General features: G+C 41.9%; 1 protein-coding gene across 1 annotated transcript in view; it reads right to left on the bottom strand.

Moving 5' to 3' along the window:
• The window catches only part of ADAM19 (ADAM metallopeptidase domain 19), a 275,869-nt gene that overhangs the window by 92,912 nt on the left and 159,909 nt on the right, over window positions 1–23,048 (bottom strand). The window contains exons 12-13 of the mRNA XM_085617602.1: window positions 13,785–13,962; window positions 13,406–13,495 (exon numbers count right to left, since the gene is read on the bottom strand). Coding sequence (XP_085473728.1) covers window positions 13,406–13,495; window positions 13,785–13,962 — 268 coding nt within the window. The remainder of the gene's footprint in view (window positions 1–13,405; window positions 13,496–13,784; window positions 13,963–23,048) is intronic.

Genomic DNA, 23,048 nt, shown 5'->3' with positions numbered 1-23,048 from the left:
CCACCAGATATGTCTCTAAGATCTGAGGCTGAATGACTAATCTTGTTTTTTTAGCATGAAGACAAATGTGAACATCTATGGCATATCTATCAGGGCTGCTAACCCAATAAAAAATATCTATTCCATAAATTTCTACACACAAATTGTGACCAGCCAGTTTTTACCCTGGATCTTTGTTGCTTAAAGTTTGAGAAAAAAAAGATATTTCACACTTTGTTTGTTCAACATATGAACAACACAAGTTTGATCATATATGGGTATTGAGGAGGTGCTGCTATAAATCTTCTTTTTCGGCTAAAACGCAACTAAAATCCAAGGTCAGGGTGGGAGGAATGCAAGGTGGTCAGGGGCACTTTAAAGGTTTTTGGTTACACATAATTTTGTGTTTAGTTTTTTGTTCTTTTGTTTTGATCTAATTGTATTCCTTATAGCATACCTGGTCGATGTCTGTGTTTATCCATGCCTTCAACCAGCTGTTACCCAGAATACAGTGACTAAGTCAAATGATACACTTAAGTAGGTAGTAACCACCCAGTTAAAATGTGCAACATATTAGTTTACCTACATAAGTTTAAAGGGGAGATTATGTTTCTCCAAAAAACAGAAATAACAGAGAAAGAGTTAACCTCCTTACTTGGTAACTAGGTGAACTGTTAAAAAGAAAAATTGAGTAATTACGAATAGCTAAACATTCCAAGTTTGCAGTCACTGAAAGTTATACTGATACAGAAGGGAGATGGATATTTAATAAACCAGAGAAAAAGGGGAAGGCTACCTATACCTTTAGCATATATGCACCAAATATTAGGGATACAAAATTCTGGAGCACTATAAAAGGTTTACTTGGAAAGAGGTGACTTCAGCATGGTATGTGACCTAACAGTAGATCGCTAGTATAAGTTTAAAGTGTGACCCTCCCTGGCACACAAACACATACAACAAAAAGTGTGACACATATTATATATAATAACACCCAAACGATCGAGACTATATTTTTTCCACACCCACACCACACCCATTCTAGAGTAGAGTTTCCAATATCCTAGTTTCTTCCATGCTCACTTTAACTATAGCACCCATGGTATTATCATACCACTCTATGACCACACTTTTATGTTGCCTGGATTTTAGCTAAAAGAGAAGATAGTATTTGGAGATTAAATCCTGAAATTTCCAGGACCCCACAAGTTGTGGTATAGTCAAAGCTGCCATAGAGAACGTCTTTAAAAAAATTAAAAAAATCAGAGACCAACCACAATCACGCTGGGAAGCCTTCAACCAACTAATAGAGGTTCCTCGATAAATATTTGAGTTTAAATTAATAAAATAGCAAATAGAATTTACTAGAAGAAGAAATAAAGAAATTGGAATTACATTACAGATCATAAAATGGTGAAAGTCTTATAGAACTTCCAAACAGTAAACAGTATGAATATGATATGTTCTTGAGTAACAGAGCTGGTCAGTGGATTACCAAACATGTCTCTATCAACCTTTGCTAAAGAAATAAGGCTGTTAAAATCTTAGCGAGATATCTCATGCATAAACAAAGGAAAGATCAACCTCTAAAAATTCAAGACAATAAAGGTAAACTCCATTTAGATTCCTTCAACATAGCAAACATTTTCTTCAAAATTTTAAGAACCTCTATGATGTGAAAAAATCAATCCAGAAGAAGGGATTCTTTTTCTAAATAATTTAAAAGTACCTTGTCATGACCAAAGCATTCCCTTAATAAGGAGATTACATTTGGTGCTATTAATGCTATAATTAATGATTTAAAAGTGGAAAACGTGCCAGCACCTGATGGATTTACCATCCAATTCTACGAAATGTTTGGTTGTGAGGTGACTCTGAAAGAACCCTTGTTTGACCCTTTCTGTCATTTTTATAAAATAAATTGAATAATTGCAGGCACGACAGCCAAGAGCTGATAACACTTACTCCCAAAGAAGGGATAGATTTAGGTCTCCCATAAAAAACTATAGGTCTATATCTCTAGCAAATTTGGACTGCAAATTATATACAAAGACTTTGGAGCATAGACTCAAGAAAATCTTACCCTCCTTAATTGGCTCTAATTAAGCAGAGTTCATTAAGGGCAGACTTGCTAGTGACAATATTAGATTATTGCATCACTCCATTAATATAACCAGAAATGATCTCAAGTAGTAATAATAATACTGCATGCCAAAAAGGACTTTGAAAAGGTGTTGTGGTCTTTTCTTCATGTTGTACTTAAAAATATTGACTTGGGAGACAATTTCATAAGGATGACTATTGCTCTTTATTCCAATACAAGTGCCCAAATCAGAATTGGTGGTACGATCTCTCATTCTTTCCTGTTAAAACAATGCACTGCACAGTGCTATCCTCTATCACCTGCCTTATTCCTGCTAATTATGGAACCTTTACTGACTTCCTTAAATCATAATCCAAATTTCACCAGCATTAAAATTTAAGATAAGTCCTTTTAAACTGCAGCCTGTGCAGATGGCATTTTTATTATCACTGAGCGTGCAGATTTGGGCATACCAGCACTTATTGACACCATCTCAGCTTACGCAGCTGTACCTGCTTATTGCCTTAACAGGGATAAATCTGAAGTCTGCACGCTAAATGTTCTTTGCACTAAAAATTCACTAGTAAACTCAGGCTTAGCTTGGCAGATAGATTTCATGAAATACTTAGGCCTCAAATTTAATAACGATTTGCCGGAATCTACTTCCCATAACAAGACCCTAATACTAAAAAAAATAAGATAACATATTATGGAAACTTGGTCTGTAATATATATCTTTATCCTTACTTTACTCCTCTCTCACAATTATTCATAATCCAGGATACAAGTAGTACATAGTTTTATTTTCATGATCCAATAACATTTGTCACCATCACCAGTGGTTTGGTGACCAGATGTTACAGATTTCCCTGAACAGTCATGATTTTCAGAGGACTGCCCTGGCATCCCGACACTTTTCCTAATTTTGAATACATATCCCAGAACAGCCCACCAAAAGTTAGTGGGGTACAGGTGTGCTGCGCGGCCACCCTGGGCTGATTTCAGCCCATGGGACCCCATCTCCCGTGGCCCGGCCCAAACATTATTGGGGGAGGAGGGCTGCGTGACCTCTCCACCCCAACCGAGCCGATTCCGGCCCTAGAGATCCCATCCTCCTGGTCCCTGCCTCTTGCTCCTGGGTGTCCAGGAAATAATCCAGGGCATCCGTATGACAGCGGGCAGGGAAACAGATGAAAACTGCAAGCGGGAGCAGTTTGACAGCTTCTGCTTGTTGGGAGAGGAGTTAGTGTTGGCTCTTGCTTGGTGGGAGGTGTCACAGCTCCCACCAAGCGAAAGTAAACTGCTGTCTCTTGAGGGTGGGCACCCCGGGAGATAGTAGTCGCCAGCCCTGGGAGATGGTGGTCCCCAGGGCCATTAGTGGCTGCAAGGTGGGGGGTGTGCAGTCCCCCTCCTTTCATTTTCAAGGGCCTACCCTGCTTCTATGTCTAGCCTGTCCCAGTTTTTGCTTCTCAAAATCTAGTCACCCTAACCACTGTTGTTCTTCACCTGAAAGGCAGCTGACAAATCTTTATCTATTTTAAAACAATACCCCTGTGTCCTAAGAACGAATCCAAGCTTGTATGTCAAATCCCGCTTTCAGTCCATACTTTCCAAAAGCAAGAGGATGAGCTTGTCCTAGAGCCAAGCAAACAATTCGCAATCCACAATGAAGCAGTGGGTTGACTCCTGCCTTCCTGTACACTACCTACGGATTCTTCTGTCCCCTTTCATACCAGCCCAGGCACTGGTGATATCCAGAAACAGCAAAATTCCTACACAAAAAATTAAATGTGTGTACCTTAATCTGGGAATTAAACCTGACATTAAGTATTCACGTATCATAATTGCATCAATGCAACATGCACACATACTCTAGGGGTGTCAGTTCCGGGATAGGGTTCTACAAACAGATCTAGTGTATCAGTTAAGATCATATGTACTATGGGGCAGATTTATGTTCCCTGGCGCATCCCTGCAAATCAGCATGGATGCGCCAGGGAAGATGCGTCACGCAAGTTTGCCCTTGCGCCACCGCAGATGCGCCGCATTTACAATGCGGTGCATCGTGGCGCAAGGACAAGCAGATACGTGACGCATCTATCGGCGTAAGGTTGGCGTAGTGCTGAAGTTGCATCACAAGCGCGACACAACTCCAGCACCGTTCCAACCTTTCCTATCCCTAACATGGTGCGTCAAGCCTTACGCCTGCTTCAAGCAGGCGCAGGGTTTTGATGCATCAGCGTTGGGAAAGTGACTATCTTATAGATTTCACGGAGTCACTTTTCAGGGGCGTTCCTGCGACGGAACGCCCCCCCTGAGTAGAAACGCCCACATGAAACCTGACGCAGGTTTCATGTGGCGCAGGGCTTTACACCGTGACGCATCTCCATAGATGCGTCACAATGTAAATGGGGCGCAACATGGCGCAGGGTTTACGCCGCCGCTGCGTCACAAAAGTGACGCAACGGCGGCATAAAAGTGGCGCAAGTCTGATATAAATCTGCCCCTATGTTTTTATATTGGAACCTGGTTAGTTTATGTTTGGATAAATGTAAATGTAATCAAAAAGAACTGGCTCGTAGTTTGAAGCCTCAGGTTTGTTTTTGGGAGAAACCAATAGGTTTCTTAAGAAAACACTCACCCACCAACCTAGTTGGTGGCATGCTTCATCATCGGGTCCAAGTTTATGTTTGCAAAATGTTTCCCTCAGTCCTAACATTTCCAAAATCAAGTGAAGCTTTTACATTTGACTACCTTTAGTGTGAACCGCTGACGGAATGTGTTCAGTTTAATTCGAGACAACAAAATATCAGCTTATGGACATTCTGCACTGTCCAAATCGTTTACATACCCAGCTAGGGCATAGTCCCAGACACAATTGAGTGCCCTAACTCTACAGCCTCAAGAGGTAAGGGGCTCCGCAGGCAAAGCGCCTTCCTCTAAACCAGAGCTTCAATAGCATCAAGATCGAAGATGTTGCACCCAGTAATACCTTGTCCAAATTACTCATCCTGAACGTGAAACTGGAATATCCCCCATGTTCACAATTAACATTGTCTAAACTTCCAGTCAAAATACAGACAGATCGCTTTTTTGCAGGAAAACATAGGAAACCAAATTAATGTACCCAGATTAACCACGGAAATCCCTGCAATCAATGTTCAACATCCTGAGGTATGTTAGCTAGTTCAGGCAGCTACTAAATGCAAGGGAAGGGAAGAGATGTGTTTCCACTGGGAACAGCTGGGAAACGTTGTGCTGCTTCATCTTAGCCAGAAAGACTTTTCAAGTACGGCCCCCCTTCCTGTCCACCCCACAATTAGAAGAAGGAGCCTCTTGGGCCTTAATCACTGTGAGGACAAACATCTGCTTTGTGTAATAGTGGGACACCTGGCTTAGTATTTGCTTCCCTGTGTTTGGATTGTGGTGAACATGTGCACTGCATTTAAAAACGGCTACCCCCAGACCGCTCACATTAGCCCCTTTCCCATGGGACTGGCCAACTACATTTTGGCAGGCCAGGCATCTTGCAATGAGCAGTAACAAAATAATCCTACCTATTGCATGGAAAGTTAGCGGCACATGGGAAGTAGCCTGGTCACTAGGAGCGGCGTCTTGTCACAGTAAAAAGGGCACGTTGAAGCCTGGGACATTTGGGGAGACTGGAGAATTACTTTCAACCAAATGTACAGGTTCGATTACCTTTAAATACCCCTTCCAGGCCACTGGTCTTCAGAGCCACTTGAGAATCTGACAGGACAGAAGGAACTCTATTACAAGAACTGGCTCAGGATTGTAACCAATCAATCCCCTGAATGACTCTGAGGGACAAACGAGTCTGCAGCCTCCCTAACGTACTGGGATCCGCTTGGAGTTCCTCCTGCTTGGAATATACCTACGAGGTAATTCCCACTGATGACAGAAAGATCCTAGGAGAAAAGCCCAGCAGCTCTTCATCAAGAAGCTAGTGTCTGTGAGCCAGCATTCCGTATCTAAACAGGCTCTGTGACAAACCTGTCACAAGACATTCTTCATTGGCGTAGATTTGACCCTCCCGATGCCCGACTCCATAATGGCTCACTAGGTACTGCTACCATATTGAACATAGGCTTGAGGATGATTCAAGGTAACTTTTTTTGCCACTTCATTGTTCTGCTGTGAGTACTTGGCTAGAACCACCCTTAATCTCCTTGGGGATGCTTTTGCTGATTAAAAACTCTTGGCCATCTGATCCATTTTTAAACCTCTTTACTTCGTGATCTTAACTAAAAGTTTCTCTTTTCTCAATGAACTTGGGTTCCAGCTTCAATTTCTTTATACATTTTGGCTACTCTATAGTGTCAATTGTGACACATGCTGTTAATCCTAAAGGGTAGCCTTGATGATTAAGCTGTGATACCAAAGTAGTACCAGGTAGACTTTTGGAGAAACATGTTAATCTCGCCATTTCTTTTTTAAAGAATCCCTCTTGCCTCCAAGTCACATTTCCCTTTGTGCCACCACAATTTAGGACTGAACCTCCTGGTGGATAGTAGGATGCCTGGAAAACTGGACTGGTTGAGAGATTCTCACTATGTGTCCCTAAAAATAATTTAGGAAGCATCACACAATTGCCTTACTGGCACACACATGATTTGCTGTTTTTGAGGGATAATGCTCTCCTCAGAACAGTTTCTAAAACATATGTGTCTGTTACTAGCCCAGCACCTCAGATAAAACATCAATCATGTCCACCCAAAGTCCTGGAATACCCTTCAACCCCATATTGTGTGCAATAAATCACTCCAATCCCTGGAGTCGCCCTGCTTTCCGTGCCTCATCTCAGAGAAGTCATTTATTTTTCTGAGCATTTTCCTACTATATGTTCGGTGTAGGTAAATGTTCAGATTTAGTAGAAATCTAGCAGAAGTAGTCACTTCTCAGGGTCCCATTTTCCCTTTTGAATTTCTCCTCCTTAATTCTCCCAGATATGCTTCCCATTGCTTTCTAAATTTTCCAAAGACGTCTGTAGACTTGACCTTACAATTCTGAAGGTTAGATTTAAATCCACATGTTCAGAACATGAAACATCAGCAGTGAATGTGTACTGTACCTAGATAGCTGACTAATTTCAGTGTGACCTGAAAAAAATCTAACAATCGATTAGAAGACACCATTCACCATTAATTTACATGAAGTTAAATGTCAATGTGAATATCCCTCCCCTTTACATGAGATCAGTGCAGATTGCAAAGAAAGGACTACCAATATAAAAGAGAATTTAGCCTTGTAAAAATTTGGAATACATTTTAAGACCATCACAAAACCTGGTTTGCACAGGATATTTGTCGTCAAAATTTGCTTTATGTAAACGAAAAGACTCTGATAAAATATTTGCAAGACACACAACAGAAAGGAAGGGAAAATATTATCCTTGCAAAAAAAATATTCCAATCATATCCTTGATTGTAATCTTCTACGAATGTATAAGTCTCCAGGAAAGCAGAGACACTTTTGAAGTTGAGGAAGCAAAAAAAACTATGTTGTAAGGGCTCAGTTAGTATGAATAACCAAGCAATCACCAGTGTTTGGCTGACCATACTTTAAGAGAAAAGCTCACTAGTGATCCTTTGCCACCCAAACTGATTAGGAACATATGTGTCTTCGCTCCTTTATTTGCCACAATCATCAACGCTTCCTTTGAAGACGTCTTGGTGCCAGAGGAATTAACCCCTTCAGTGCCCATGACGAGCTGGACTCGTCATGGGCTGCGGTGGCGCTGTGCCCATGACGAGTCCAGCTCGTCATGAACTCCGCCCGCTAATGGAAGGCGCGGCACTGGGCGGGGAAAGGGGCGGGCATGCAAGGGGTTAAAGCTCTCCTGGGCTGATATGATACCAAAATAAATATAAAGAAAACACTCTGAATACTAAAATTCCTTTCTGGGCAAAACATTAGGAAAAGTAACAACAGTTCAAATGTGGGATTCTTGGAAAAAGCATATTCAGGGTGATTGACAGTCTGGCATTTATCCAGGTAGAACAGCGAAATAGCTCATTCTGATATGAGAATAACTCTTCAATGAGGCAGGCAAGGGAAGTGGAGCACTGTTTGTGATGTTTAGCCTGTCTGATACGACTGACCATGAGCTTATAATAACATAGCAAATGAAACCGTGTTGGGATCCTTGGATAATATATTGGCTTCAGTCATTTCTGTCTCATAGAAAGTCAGATATGTATTGTCCTTAATGAAATGAAACAGAGGAAACAATTTACCAAATTTCACGCAACAGCTTGAAAAAATTTGAAAATTGTGTAGCACTAGATTTACCAGGTGTCACAAGAAGATGATGTAATTTGTCACACTTACACTAAAAATGGTTTATTTGCCTGGTGCCAAACATGATTTAGCCATTGAGCCACAGTGCAAAGACAAGAAAGTTGTATCTTGCGTGAGAGTTGTAGTCGAGACACATCTTCCAGTACAAACCTATACACAAAGTCACCCAAGAGTAAATTGTGTAGTATGTGTAATGTTTTCAACATCACATGTATTACATATGGAAATATCACTGGACATAGCTTATGCCCAATCTTTGTGCCACTAGGGTTCTATACAAACCTAGAGCACACTCCTATGCTTAATTTTAGTTGATTTAGCATTGCCTTGGTTTTCAAGGGGCATTTGTGTTGTTTCCATTTCACATAGTTTGTAAGGGGTTTCACACTTTGCAACTGTTAGAACTCCTGTCAGAGGGCCATGTGGCATGCAAGGGATACTGGACCCAACCGTGGTGTTTGAGGTCTTTTACTCCTGACGTCCCGAGGCCCAACATACTATGGATCCTCTGCAACAGATCCAAGTACCCCTTCTGCACTTCACTCTTAGTGGTAGCTGTGGATGAGCAGTTAAAGGTTCCCTCAGTGGGGGGGGGGGGGGGGGAGTGTAGATACAGGTAAGTGAACAGTGCTCATAACTCAAAGTGCACACAGTACAAACAATAAATCAATGTCTAGTACAATAACATACTTTTATAAGAAAAATAAGTATTTTATTTCTAACTCTAAATATTCAAATGAATAATGGCATTCATTAACAAAAACACAATCCATTTGAGGCCCTGGCTCTAGTTGTAGTTAGGCACATCCCTGGCCCACCCTCTTTTTTAAAACATGGTTGGGATTATTCCCCATTCACTGTTGACCGCATTCAGGGAATACTTACTGGAATGGCTGTACTCGAGAGTTCCCCTTTGACTCCTTAAATATTAGTCAAATGTGTCTACTGTGCCACAGTACCTTTAGCAGCGAGTCTCCTGGGGCCACAAAGGCTTAGCTCCAGTCTTACCTGCTATGGCGGTATGGAAGCCCTCAGCAGTGCAGTGAGTGCCCTCTCCATGGTCTCTCACAAGTCTGGATCCTGTTTGGTGAAGTTGGGCTGCCCACAGTACACGCCACAGCACGCTGCATGCTCTACGTCTCTCCCACGAGCAGCACTGCTGGTTGGTTACAGCGATTAGAGCTGCTCCTGCTCATCAAATAGAGGTAAGTCACTCTTCCCCTCTCTTTGGGGGGTCTATCCACTGGCTCCTGAATGGAGCTTAACGAGGTTGTGGGGTCTCTGGCGGTATCCTTGCAATCCTCCGGAAATCAGTCAGGTGCAGGTCTCAGTGTGCTGGCTTGCCCCGCTGGTCACAGCTGCACTTCTTCTGTCTGGGCCACGACCCAAAACTCTTGGCCACAGTGGTACCGGCAGCCCCTCTTGGAAAATGGGGTTGCCGCAGTACTTGTAGACTTGTGCAGGCTCTTCTGGTGCAAATGCCCTCACCATGGCAGGCCCTTCAGGCATACAGGGATACCAATAAAAAGGGGACACAAGCCTCAACACTAAGTTCAATGGTAGCCCCCTTGGGCATATAGGGTCACTGCAAGGAGAAGGTGCAGGCCTAGCACTTCCCACATTGCGCTCCTTACACAGCAGTCCTCTCCTGGCATACGGGGGTCGCCAGGCCACTCCTGCATATGGGCAACGACCCGATCAGTGTGCTCACACCTCGCTCAGGGAGTCCTCTCGGTAGGGCTCCCCACTGGACCTCACTTCCTCCAATGCTCTCCTCTTCCTCACAGGGCACTACTCTTGGCAAGTAGGCAGGCACTTCTGCTCCAGGGCAGGTGATTTCGGTTTTTCCTGGGTGATGTCCCCTCGCCCAGCAGGGAGACTAGCAGGCCTTGGCCCCCAGTTCTGGTCACAGGCAGAAGTCTATCAGAGCTTTCCCTTCTCACACACCGAGTCTGGCTGCGTGGCAGATGACAAATTTGAGGGTCTCAACTTCCCCTTCTTATAGTCCATTTCCAGATACCAAATGTGATTTAGGTTATGAGTCTTTGAAGTTTTATGTTGGGGTTCTACTTCTTTTGAATGTACATTTCCTTTTCTTCTTTCCTATTGAAAGGATGTCTGTCACTGCAGGCAAGACTCTGAAGCTGACTGACCCACAACACAGTTCATGGGAGTGACCAGAGTTCACACCTGAATGTTAGCAACAGTGATATCTGCACCAAAAGGTTAATCCCAGGCTCTCAGCCTTACTCCTTATGATTCCCTTATCTGCCCTATCTCCTTCTTGAGATATGCCCAGGCCCCTTCCTTGTGATCTATCACTGAATCAAAGAGTAACCTTTTGAAGTGTGAGGGGAGAGTCTCTTCCTCCCTTCTTCCAGAGTGTGTCCCACCCAGCTTACAGGAATGCAGCAATACACAAATCTGTCTGCAGGGATTCCTCTGCTCCTAATGTTTTCACCAGGCAGGCCTGGGCTTTCCAAAATGGAACCAGGGTCCTCCATGTAATGCAGGGGCGGCTCCCCCGTTTGAGTGGAGGAGTGTCACCCCACTTACCAAAATGTGCACAAAAAGCCCCAGAGATGAAAAATAAAAGGGTAATAACCTCAATTTATTATCATTTTATTTTTCAATCACCTTTCCCAAACTAAGGTTCAGGACAGGGTGAGGCTTGCAGAGTGATAACAACCGGGAGGAGGGTTGGCTGCCTAGGCACTTTTGAAAGTGCGCATGTCCCTTTGGCCGGTCATCTTGAGATGGCCAGCCAGCCATGCACGCTTTGAAAGCTCTAACCCATCTGTTTTAAAACAGCTGAGTTAAAGCAAGTGCAGGGCTCCAGTGCCCTTGGAAGCGCAGAGAGCGTCCGCTCCCTCCAATCCTGTCGCTGCTCTCATGCTGATGAGACAAGCGCCAGTATTTGTTAGGGGAGTTGTTGAGGGTCCTGCTCTGGAGGCAGAGACAAGCAGGAGACCGGAGCGACAAGGAGCTTCATTCAGGTAAGTGCCTTTCTATTTATTTTTTTGTCATCCGCCATTTTGCCCCCCCCCCTTTGTCTTGTGCTGCCAGCCATGACTGATGTAATGTACCATTGCAGTCACTCTTGCACTCAGTGTACATTCACAGCAAACTTGCTCTCCAGTACTGGCACCTCCATGCATTGCGCCACTACTGACACAGTTCCATTCAGCACACACATTCTAACTGTGTACACTATTCAGTACTTTAGCCTCTCTTTATTGTACCAGGGTATGCCGTTTGCAAACATACCACTGCCAGTCACCATGTGCGTGCTGTGCAACACTTCATCCTTCATATATTGAACTTCACACACGCACACCTATACCAAACGCATGTTTTCCTTGCGCTCACACTGCACAGCACTACATCTTTCCTGCAATGTATTCCTCGCATGCATACATACACTCAGTGCATGCACTAACCACACATATACTGCACAGTACTGCTCTTTCCCTGTACTGTACCCTTCCCAGGTGCACGCACATCCAGCACACTGTCATTACTCCTGCACTGCCTAGCACCCCACATCTATCTTATGTGGGCCAAGAATGAGTTAAGCACACGGCGCCAGAATTTTTAAAAAGGTGAGCGATCTTGTAGGCTGCACTCCCGTGACACAGGGTAAAAAGGACCTGTTCAGTCCTGCTGATCAATACACAGTATGCTGCCACCACAGCCCTTGTGCTGCTTAACTCCTAGTGAAAGCAGTCGCAAAAAAGGGATCTTACTGTGAATGAATTTTCGAACTTTAAAACATGCATTTTATCTAGTCTATGGATGACGCAGGACTACTGCTATAGTTATTGAGTAAGCACCTGGGTTAGGGCATATTGTCAATATGGTGATGGGAGATCTGAGGGGAGGGCAGGTGTGAAAAAGAGGGCTGAAGTAAAATCTAAACTGAGAGGAATCAAGGATGACTAAGTATCTGTTCTCTACTACTGATCACTACACGGTATGCTGCCACCTCAGCGCTCATGCTGCTTAACTCCTGGTGAAGGCGGTAGCCTTCCACCACTATGAGGGTAGTGCTTTGGCCTCCTGCACCAACAAGACCACAATACATGAGATAGGCCTCTGTAATTGCACACACGCTTGTTTTGCGTTTACCTATGACAAAACAATCAACATTATGGATCCAGAAAACAGTACAATTGGGCACTCAGGGCAGGGGTACATGTTGTTTACCATGCAGAGGACTTTTCAGTTCCAACAGTAAAAAACCTTCTGTGTTTAAAAGTTGCTCATCTTTGCTGTTTGCACCACAAAGCATTCCTTTGAGGCACACAAGGGTCCAGTCTAAAGTTTAAACACTGTGAGATTGAGACTGGGGTGCTCCACAAATCTCACCCCCATCCCCACATTTGTTTAACCTTCAAATATAACTCCTATATGATTTGTCAACACAGAAAACTGTTGCCACACATTACATCTTAGATAGATGCTAATTGGGAAGCCCTGATCAGCAGTACAACAACAATTATGCTGTAGGGTACAAAAAATTAAATTTCAGATTCAAGTCCAGAAAGTAGAAGGTCACATAGAGGATAAGGAAATGTTTACCCTCTCAAAATACAAAGCTTTAGGGGTTACTTTAGATCCTGTGCTATCTGTTATGATAAGGAAACAACTGAGCCACATTGGCAAGAGCCGTTATTGGCCTCCCTTCAGCGGGACATGAGGGGAGGTCAAGCAGAGGACAGTGGTCAGACAGCTGTAGTGAAGAGAGTGATAGGGAATAGAAGGAACTAGAGGTAAAGGAAAATAAGGTGACAGATGGAAATGGGATAAAAGGGGGTTACAGTGAAAACTGGGAGCAGAAGGAGCTAAGGGATAGGGAGGTTGAGATGAAGGCTGGGATGATAGGAAGCTGCAGGGAAGCTGGGAGGAAGACATCATATACGTAAGTGTTAGCAGGGTGCCCCAAGTGCCATGGGATCTGTGATGACAATCAAAGATCAAAGATGATCAACAGGAGGTTGTAGCATGACTGAGATCTCTTACCCGGCACTGCTGGCAGCAGATCCCATGAGCACACTCGGCCCCATGAATCAATGTGCAGTTACTGGCATGACAGCAGGGGTTGGTGCATTCCTGAGAAACAGACACAGGCATTTTGTGACAATTCGGTACAAGTGCTCAAAAACACATACATCAACAAAATACTAAAACTATTAAATCAAAGTGCTGAAAGAGCAGTGGAAGAAATGAAGCACATTATACGGTGCACAACCAGGATATATCGCACTGGTTCATTGTGCAGGAAACAAAATAAGGCACTGTTTGCATAGAAGGTCCCGCAGACAGGTGAAGGAATGAGTGTCCACAAACTATGACATGCTGGAACAGGAGAGGTAAGTATTTGTAATTAAAAGGTTGTTACCTCGTCCTCACCACAGTCACACTCCTCGCCATCTTCCAGGTACCCGTTGCCGCAGCGGGAGCCGCCATACATGGTGCTTGTATCAGGCCTGTTGGACAGGCACATCCCACCACCCGTCAGCAAGTAGCGCTCCAACTGCTTTCGGTTGCACTTGTTGAACACCCTCGGGAACGGGTGCCTGTGAGGAGAGGATGGCAGGAGTCTCAGAGGTCTGAAGTGCAGGTGTTGTGCTCATAGCTGAACTCTACTTGACATGCTGACTGGTTGAGGGATGGCAGAAGGCTACACCCATGACACCTCAGCCCTTTCATATGGTAGTGGAAGCTATAAGATATGAATTCCTTGTGTAGACCAGTTGTTCTTAAGCTGTGGTCTGGGGAGCCGAGGGGGTCCGCAAAGCCAACCGCTTCAACTGCTTAGAAAATTAAATAATATTAACAGATTTATAAAATAAGTACAGAAAAAAAAGAGCAAAATGGAAAATTGGAAATTTTAAGACGTTCTGTAAATGTGAAGGAATTTGAAACTAGAGGCTAACAATTAAGTTAGTATCATCAGATTTTTCTTGGTAGCAGTGCAAGGGTATCAAACAGAATGTAGTATGGAGGATGAGTGGCCCCAAATTTAATTTAGAAAAGCTCCAACGTTCTCATTAAAATTTACACATAGATTTTTTTTTATAATTTGTGAACTAAATGCAATATTTCATCATTTGTGTACCTATTTGGTAACTACTTGTTTCTGTATTTTTGTATACTGTTTTGCTGTTCAAATCATTAATAATGCTTGGGGCAGGATCCCTGGCTTCCAGTAGCGGTACAGGGATTCCAAAAATGATTCAATAGCGGTCCTCGGAATCCAGTAATGATTAACTGAAGGTCCACAAAAGTCAAAAGGTTAAAAACCACCGGTGTAGGGAAAGTGGTTTATCACCGGCAGGAAGTGAACCACGCAGGAATGGGCGGTCCAGGGCAGAGATGACCGTGAAAGTTTCAGACCAGCCACAAACTTGAAAGCGAATGAGTATTTATAAACCATTTTTCAAAGCCAACCCCCCCTCCCCCCCCCCCCGGCAGAAATGCTAAATGATTTTACTACTTTCAAAGGCAAAAGAAAATCGCTTTCCAGCAACAGAATGGGCAAGGAATGACCCCCCCCAAAATTGGTTGGAGTATATTGGAACAAGCTCTTTCTAAGGCAATTTTTTTCCCTATGCAGAAAAGAAAAAAAATAATGTGGCAGTGCAGAAATAAGATGGACTTTCACCATGCACAATTGCACCCTGTGTAAAAATGTATATGCAGATATATCTTTGTGTTACCCGCTATTACACATCCTCAAACGTGTTCCAAGAGTATGCATGGAAATGTGCTACTATCCCGGTTTCCCGGGCATAACCTGGAAACCTTTGTGAATTCCAAAAGGTCAGGTATCTACATGCATGAGAGGTCCAATGCAAGTGTTTCTTGTGAAATAGGCCTTCTGAATTACAACTGATGCAAAAACTAACCAATCATTTTGAATTTTGGTATACATCCAAATAGGAAAGAATAACCAAATCCTACATTTCACGAAAATGAACGGTGTTCTCAAAAGTGAAAGTTGCTAAAATGTAACTTAACCATTTAAATAAACTCAATGGTTAATTCTGGAACAGTGCAGAATCCGTAAGGAAGCATCATTTTCGGGTAAAATGCATGTCAATTTTTGTATGATTTGTAACATTGACTGGAATTATTATCCACAGCTGCAAAATCCCTCACTTTTATTAGTTTAACAACATTGGTGCACTTATTCTAAATTTAAAACAGTACATAGTTTTAAGAAATATAAGCGTAGAATATTGGCAAATAGTCATTTACATGAAATTTGCCATAGGAACTATTTCAGACAATATCGTTCACCATGTCCAGTCAAATGAATGAGTTCGGTGGGTCACAGAGCGGGCACAGGTTGCTGGACCCCAAATGTGGTGGTTGGGGTTGTTTATTACTGATGTCCTGGGGCCCATCCAACTGCGGCTCTGCCAACAGGGCCAAGTACACCCCTACCACACAGGAGTCTCGGGTTAGTGAGGGCAGACAGCCCAAGCCGGCTCTAAGAAGTAGCATCGGGGTAGAGACTCACAACTCAACTATCAAACAATAGTCACAACATGTCAGTGTGCAGCCCTGGCAGTGTCCAGTCCAGTGCTTTTCTTTTTAAAAGAGAGAAGTGCTTTACTCACAGCAAACGTAATGCGATATATCATGTAGGGGGTGAGCTCGGAGGTGTATGTTAATCATAATCTACATACATGTGGTGACTTTAACTCGACTTCTTAACCATACTTCCAGTTATTTTTTTGTCCGATTAGTAACTATCGAAAACATCTCATTGATTCACATCATATTTCACAATTGTATAGCTCTTTATTCCGGTTCTCTTTCATTTGGTGTCAGACTTTTTCAATTCATAGCACCTTAGCATTCGCACTGATGGATTTACGAGTACTCAGCTGTGTACATCTCATGGATCGTTCATACCTAGAAAGATTTTCTCCGCAAAATAAAGCTGCAGAAAGTGTAGTTAGCAAGGCAGACAGAAGGCGTGGATAGCAAGGTACAAAACCTCCATTCTCTAGGGCTACCTTGAAACTCAGGAAAAGGTTAAGCATAGTTAATCGCTAATTTTGAAAGTAGGGAGAAGAATGCATTTGATGTGAGAATAAATATACTTTAAATGTAAAATTGGGATTTTTGTTGTAATGTACACTCTGTTTGCCACGTGAAATGCACACAATGGCCCTTTTTAAATGAAACCTCAGAAGAGCGATGCTAAATGATGAAACAGACTAGCTGAGCAGAAACAGCAGAGGCCTGCACATCCAGGGCCTTTCGTTTTTGGATGATGTAAGGGACAATTTTCTGCAAATCATTTAGTACAAACATTTCTTGTGGGACACCCGATGTGCCTCTGTACACCCTCACCCCTCATATTATATAACATAAATACGTGCTTGTTACATAATGACTATCATCATCATTTTTCCATCCCTCAACGCTGGAAAAAGTGGTTACTATTACCCATTCTAATGGTACTCTTTATAGTTGACAGGTTTGAAATCACACCCAGGGCTAGACTGGGAACCCAAAGCAGCCCTGGCAAATGTTGTCAGACTAGCCCCAGTACGGTGCATAGCGAGTGCTGCGAGCGAGCCTGACCACTACAAAGGGGGATCCTGAGGGGGTTCTCACCCCAAGAAAATTTGTTAAACATGGTGCATTCTACAACACATTTGTCAATATATATTCAATTTTATTAGCTTTTAAAGCATAGTAAATGATGACCTTACTGTGCACTAGGAGATAATAATCTTTGTTGGAGCTCTTAAATGATTCCCACAGTGTTACCCTCTGACAGTGCCTCTCATCTCTCCGTAGCCCCTCTCTTACATGTATTCTTTATAGCATTTCTCATACCAGTGTAGGGTGTCGAAGCACTTTAAATCATACACATACAGACAACGAATCATACATGTGTAAATCAGTGAATAGCGAATGTTACATAAGGCAAAGGGGACTACAAGGTGTAGGATTCGAATGTATCTCATCATCCGCCCTCTTTTTCCCCGCAGGGAATCACAACACGGTCGTTACAACAACCGCGTTGTGATTCCGCATACCATTACTCCGCAAGTCGGAACAACGACTTGCGGAGGGGGGGCACTGGATGTTGGAATAGTATAATTTACTATTCCAACTCCATTCTGTGCGGACACTAGGGAAGGTGTTGGATTTTAATTCCATCACCCCCTCCCCCCCCGCCCCCCCTCAGCAAGTCGTTGTTCCGACTTGCGGAGTAATGGTATGCGGAATCACAACGCGGTCGTTGTAACGACCGTGTTGTGATTCCCTGCAGGGAAAAGATTTGTGGTAAACGTTGTTTACCGTAGGATTCACATGCCAATCATACTGGTAGGCATATTTTAAGAGTGCTTGAACCAGAGAAACACAAACTCAGGATTCAGAACATAACAAAGTGTTAGGGTTGACTTTAATAATAAGAATTTATTTATACTAAAACAAACCTTTTTTAACATCATCAGGAAAATGAAAGACTGGGAAAAAACATAACTTTCTAACATGAAGCATGCAGTTTGCATGCAGCTTTTTGATGGCAGTTCATAGCTCACTGTGCAACATTATGATTGAAATGTATGAGCTTCACAGTAACAAAAAGACTCTGTGAGAAAAGCAGTAACTCACTGAGCTATTCACCTAAAATATTGTTCTTTGATATGAATGGCACACATTCTTTGCAGCAGGCATATTAACCCTCTGAGCTTAGATGAGTCACAACTGCCACTAGGCAAAACTCCCATCTCTCTCTAGCAGGTACATTAATCACTAGAGTTACCTTGACACTTGTAGTGTTGGCCCAAAAACTGCTGAATATACAAGGAACTTTGCAACGCTTTTAAATCTGCTGCACTGCTACAAAACGGGCCAACACTAACAAAACTGTCCCCCACCCTTCCCACTTCCCAGGAAACACTTGATGCCCGGTACAGCCAGTCCAGCCTTGATCACATCCAGGATTGCACAGCACGTGTCACAGGACTCGAAACCCAGAAAGCACCATACTCAGGGTATTAATTTCAGACACTGGTGATTGCTAGGGCTACATTCCAATCCATCGTTTTTACCCATTACGGCATTGTAGACAGAGATTTGCCATATGCAAATCAGTTTTGATCGTACTCCAATAGGCACAGTCCAGCAGGAACTGCCAGTCCAGCTCCGCTCCAAACAGAAAACAAGTAATCCCAGTCCGGTTTCTGCCTAAAATGATAGGTTGGAATGCCTTCAACTCATTACCTTTGTGTGCTTGATGTAATGCCCTAATTGGCCAAAGTTATGGTCAGAGGTAGGCCCATTGCTCGATGTGCCACAAGATCAAAGCTGGAAAACAACCATTACCACGCGGCCATTGCATCGCAATGCCTTTATATCGCAGGTATTACAACGCAAGTCGTTACAATGACTTGCGCTGGATGGCGCTCTAACCTAAGGAATAGCATGATTTACTATTCCAACACCTTCCCTACTGTACGTAGACTGGTGTTGGAATAGTAAATCAATCTATTCCTAAGTCCAGCACACTCCAGCGCAAGTCGTTGTAATGACTTGCATTGTAAAAACTGCGATGCAACGTACCACAATCATTTTGATCGCATTGTAACATCACATATTCATCAAACCTATATAGGAATGGGTGTTTTATTAGGCAATGGCACCCGAAAAAACACCCAACCGGTGTTGCTGTGGAGCTCACGCACACTCGCGGATAGACTTAATACGGAACAATAACTGCCTCCAGATGGTGCAGAGACAGAATATCGAGTGGCACAAATATCGAGTCATTAATATCGTGGGTCAGAAATATCGAGAGCAAAAATATTGTGGTCAAGAATATTGATTTAAGGGAAATAATATTGATTTTAAAAATATCAAAGTGTTTAATATCGTTTGCAAAAATATAGCTGTTAAAAATATCGGTTTTTATTATTGTGGTGTATTTTAGTACATATTTTATATGTATGTGATGTATGTTTATTGTATAAGAATTGTTTGTATTTGTAATATATGTGTTTTTAGTAGTTATTTTTTTTTTTATTTGAATTTTGCGCTTTTAGTTCCGTAGCGGTTGTGGGTTTATAGGGGAATAGGGTGGGAAGTAATTTAATTATATTATATTTATTAATTCTTTTATTTTGTGTTTTTAGTTCTGTAGCAGGTTGTGGGTTTATAGGGGAATAGGGTGGGAAGTAATTTTATTATATTAAGGTGCCGATTCCGATCCGTGAAAAAAAAAATCCGTACGACTCGTATCCGTATTTTTTTACGTACGAATTGTACAAGTCCCGTACAACCGGTGAAGTATGATTCGTACGTGAAAAATACATACGAATCGCTTCGGGAAAAGTCTACGAGACGTCCCCGGACAGTTTTACGTACGAGTCGTAAAACTGAAGTCCGAGCGCACAAGTCCGATCCGTACCGGCGTTCCGAATACACAAGCGTATGGAAAACGTCCCGTACGGAGCGAACTTTGTATGGCCCCTACCCCGAGTACACTTGTGCCCGGGGTATGAGTCTTACGGCCCCCCCAGCGTCCCCCCTCCCACGTATGTCCACAACGTACCCCCCACCCGCGTATGTCCGCACTGTACCCCCCCACCCGCGTATGTCCGCACCGTACCCCAGGCGTACCCCAATCCTCGCGTATGTACGGTCCGTACATATGCGGGTATTGGGGTACGCCTGGGGTACGGTGCGGACATACACGGGGGGGTATGGTGCGGACATACGTGGGTGAGGGGTATGGTCCATACATACGCGGGTATTGGGGTATGCCTGTACGGTGCAGACATACGCAGGTGGGGGGTACGGTGCGGACATACGTGGGTATTGGGGTACGCCTGGGGTATGGTGCGGACATACGCACTGTAAAATCGCACTGTTGGCCTATGTACGGTGCGTACCCCAACAGCGCGTATGTACGCACCGTACATATGCAATGTTGGGGTACACACCGTACATGATGACACGTACGATGTGGGTGATGGCGTGTACGTCACGTACCGGGCCCCCTTTTTGTCGTGCATCGCAGCGTACTTAGCTTTTCCGGCACTTTTTGGCTCCCGTAAAAATATAGCCGTGCGGAGTGCTGTAGGTACGAATTGTACTTGCTGGTCCGTAAAACGCTGCCTGTCTCCGTGCGGACGTCGCGTACGCGCTGTCCAGGATCAGAATAGTAGGTATTTTTTAGCCGTACAGTGTTTTTTACGATTCGTACGGAAATGGTATTTCTGTACGAATCGTACTTGCTGGTTTGTAAGGTGGAATTCCCGGGTACGAGTTGTACGGAGAAAACTCTCCGTACGACCATTCGTACCCGGGTTTTACAGGATCGGAATCGGCACCTAAATGTATTGATTAATTTGTATTTATTAATATTGGTTTAGTTGAGATGTTATAGTTTAAAATGTGTAATGTAATTTAGTATTAATTAATTGATAATTGGTTGGTGATTAATTTTAATTAATTAATTTGTAATTAATGTTGGTAATTGTGTAATTAATTTAAGTGTGTGTTGTGGTGTTTATAGGAGTAAAGGGTGGGAAGTAATTTGTGTTTAATTAATTAATATATAGTTGTTAATTAATGTTAATAATTTGATATTTATTTTGGGTAATTGTTTATTTTTGTGTGTGTTGTTTTTACTTTTAAAGGGGTAAAGGGTGGGTATTGAATACATTTTAATTATGTAATTATTAGTTGTTAATAATAATAGTTTTAAATTGTAAAATAAGTTTTAATTGTGTTTTATTATTTTATAGTTTAATTTAGGTGTGTGTTGTAGATATTATAACATTAAAGTTTGTGTAGTCAATTAACGTTTATTAGTTTTATTATTCATATTTTTTTAATTGATTATTAGTTATGTTAATTATGTAAATAATTTTCATTAAAAATGTTGAAGTGTTATTGGTGTGGTGTTACAGTGTAGGAAATAAAATAAATACATTTACGTTTTAATTAATGTTTTTTGTTGTAAATATTTTGTAGTTTAAAATAATTATTTTTATATAAATGTATGTATTATTTTATTTTTTATAATATTTGTTGGTTTTTGTTATATGTAATTAATATTATAATATGTGTTCTTTTTATATGTTTTATATATATATCTTTTTTTAAATATTGTTTATTTATTTTTATTACGATATTTAATTTTTAATTATTTTTTTAAGTGTTTGAGTGTGAATAGTAATATTTTTCTAAGCTATTCACCGCTTTCCTTACTGTTGCATTCACTGGAGTGGGAATAGTAATTTTTACCCCTCAGCTATCCAACACTTGCCCTACTGTTGCATTCACTGGAGTGAGTATAGTAATTTTTACCCCTCCGTTATCCAGCACTTTCCCTACAGTTGCATTCATTGGCGTAGAAATAGTAATTTGTACCCCTCCGCTATCCAACTACTATCCAACACTTATCCTACTGTTGCACTCAGTGGAGAGGGAATAGCCATTATTACTCCTTCGCTAGCCAACACTTTCCCTGCTGTTGCTCTTACTGGAGTGGGAATAGTAATTTTTACCCCTCCGCTATCCAACAGTTTCCCTACGGTTGCACTCACTTGAGTGGTAATAGTAATTTTTAGCCCTCCGCTATCCAACACTTTCCCTACCTTTGCACTCTTTGGAGTGGGAATAGTAATTTTCACCCCTCCGCTATCCATCACTTTCCCTACTGTTGCACTCTTTGGAGTGGGAATAGTAATTTTTACCCCTCCGCTAACCAACAATTTTCCTACTGTTGCACTCACTGGAGTTGGAATGTCAGAACTCAAAGAATACTAGGTTATATTCATCTAATTGTACGAGGTTTGTACCTGTTTAGAAATGGCGGCCGCTTTGCAGCCTAAATGAGCAATATGTTAGCACCTCTTCTATGTTTACATATACCTATATGTATGTTTGAGAATCCAGAAGTAATCGTGTGACCAAGACACAGGTTGTGTCGAAACGCGTAGCGATTTATGATTAAAAAAGACTGACCTTTGAGAGTGCGTTTTTCGTTTCTTGAGACTGGTAATATATATATATATATATATATATATATATATATATTACATTTTTATATAATTTTAAAGTTTTAAATTAAAGTAAATATTAATTATTTCAAAGTAAATATATATATATATGGATAAATGATCATGTTTGTGTGTTTATTCTTTTTTTAATTAAGTTTATTTGTGTTATTTTGTAAAAATGTATATTAAACTTAATTTATTTTGTTAAAATTAATATTAATATTTAATATATTGAATATATATTATTTAATTTTATATATGTATTTAAATCTGTATTTTTTACATCGATATTTTTTATTCGATAGTTCTGTACTTACCTTTTTAAGTATAGGAGTCGATATTTTTGTTGTTTATATATTTTTTTTATCGATATTGTTTACATCGATATTTTGTACATCGATGTTATGCAAGTGAAAGTCCAGATTGGTTGATACACCGCCACGAGGAGATCATTTCCTATAATTACTGATGCAGGAACCTGCCAGCTTAATTTAGATATGGTGCTGAATACTGGTTCACTCATGCATGACTCGCTTTGCAGGTCACGTGGATAGAACTGGAGAGAGGTGGTTCACTAGGAATTTGAGGCCCTAAAACATTTTTTTTACCCATGAAAGGAT

This window comes from Triturus cristatus, chromosome 7, assembly GCF_964204655.1.
Source record: "Triturus cristatus chromosome 7, aTriCri1.1, whole genome shotgun sequence".
Lineage (NCBI taxonomy): Eukaryota > Metazoa > Chordata > Amphibia > Caudata > Salamandridae > Triturus > Triturus cristatus.
This window is presented reverse-complemented; position numbering and strand designations above follow the sequence as displayed.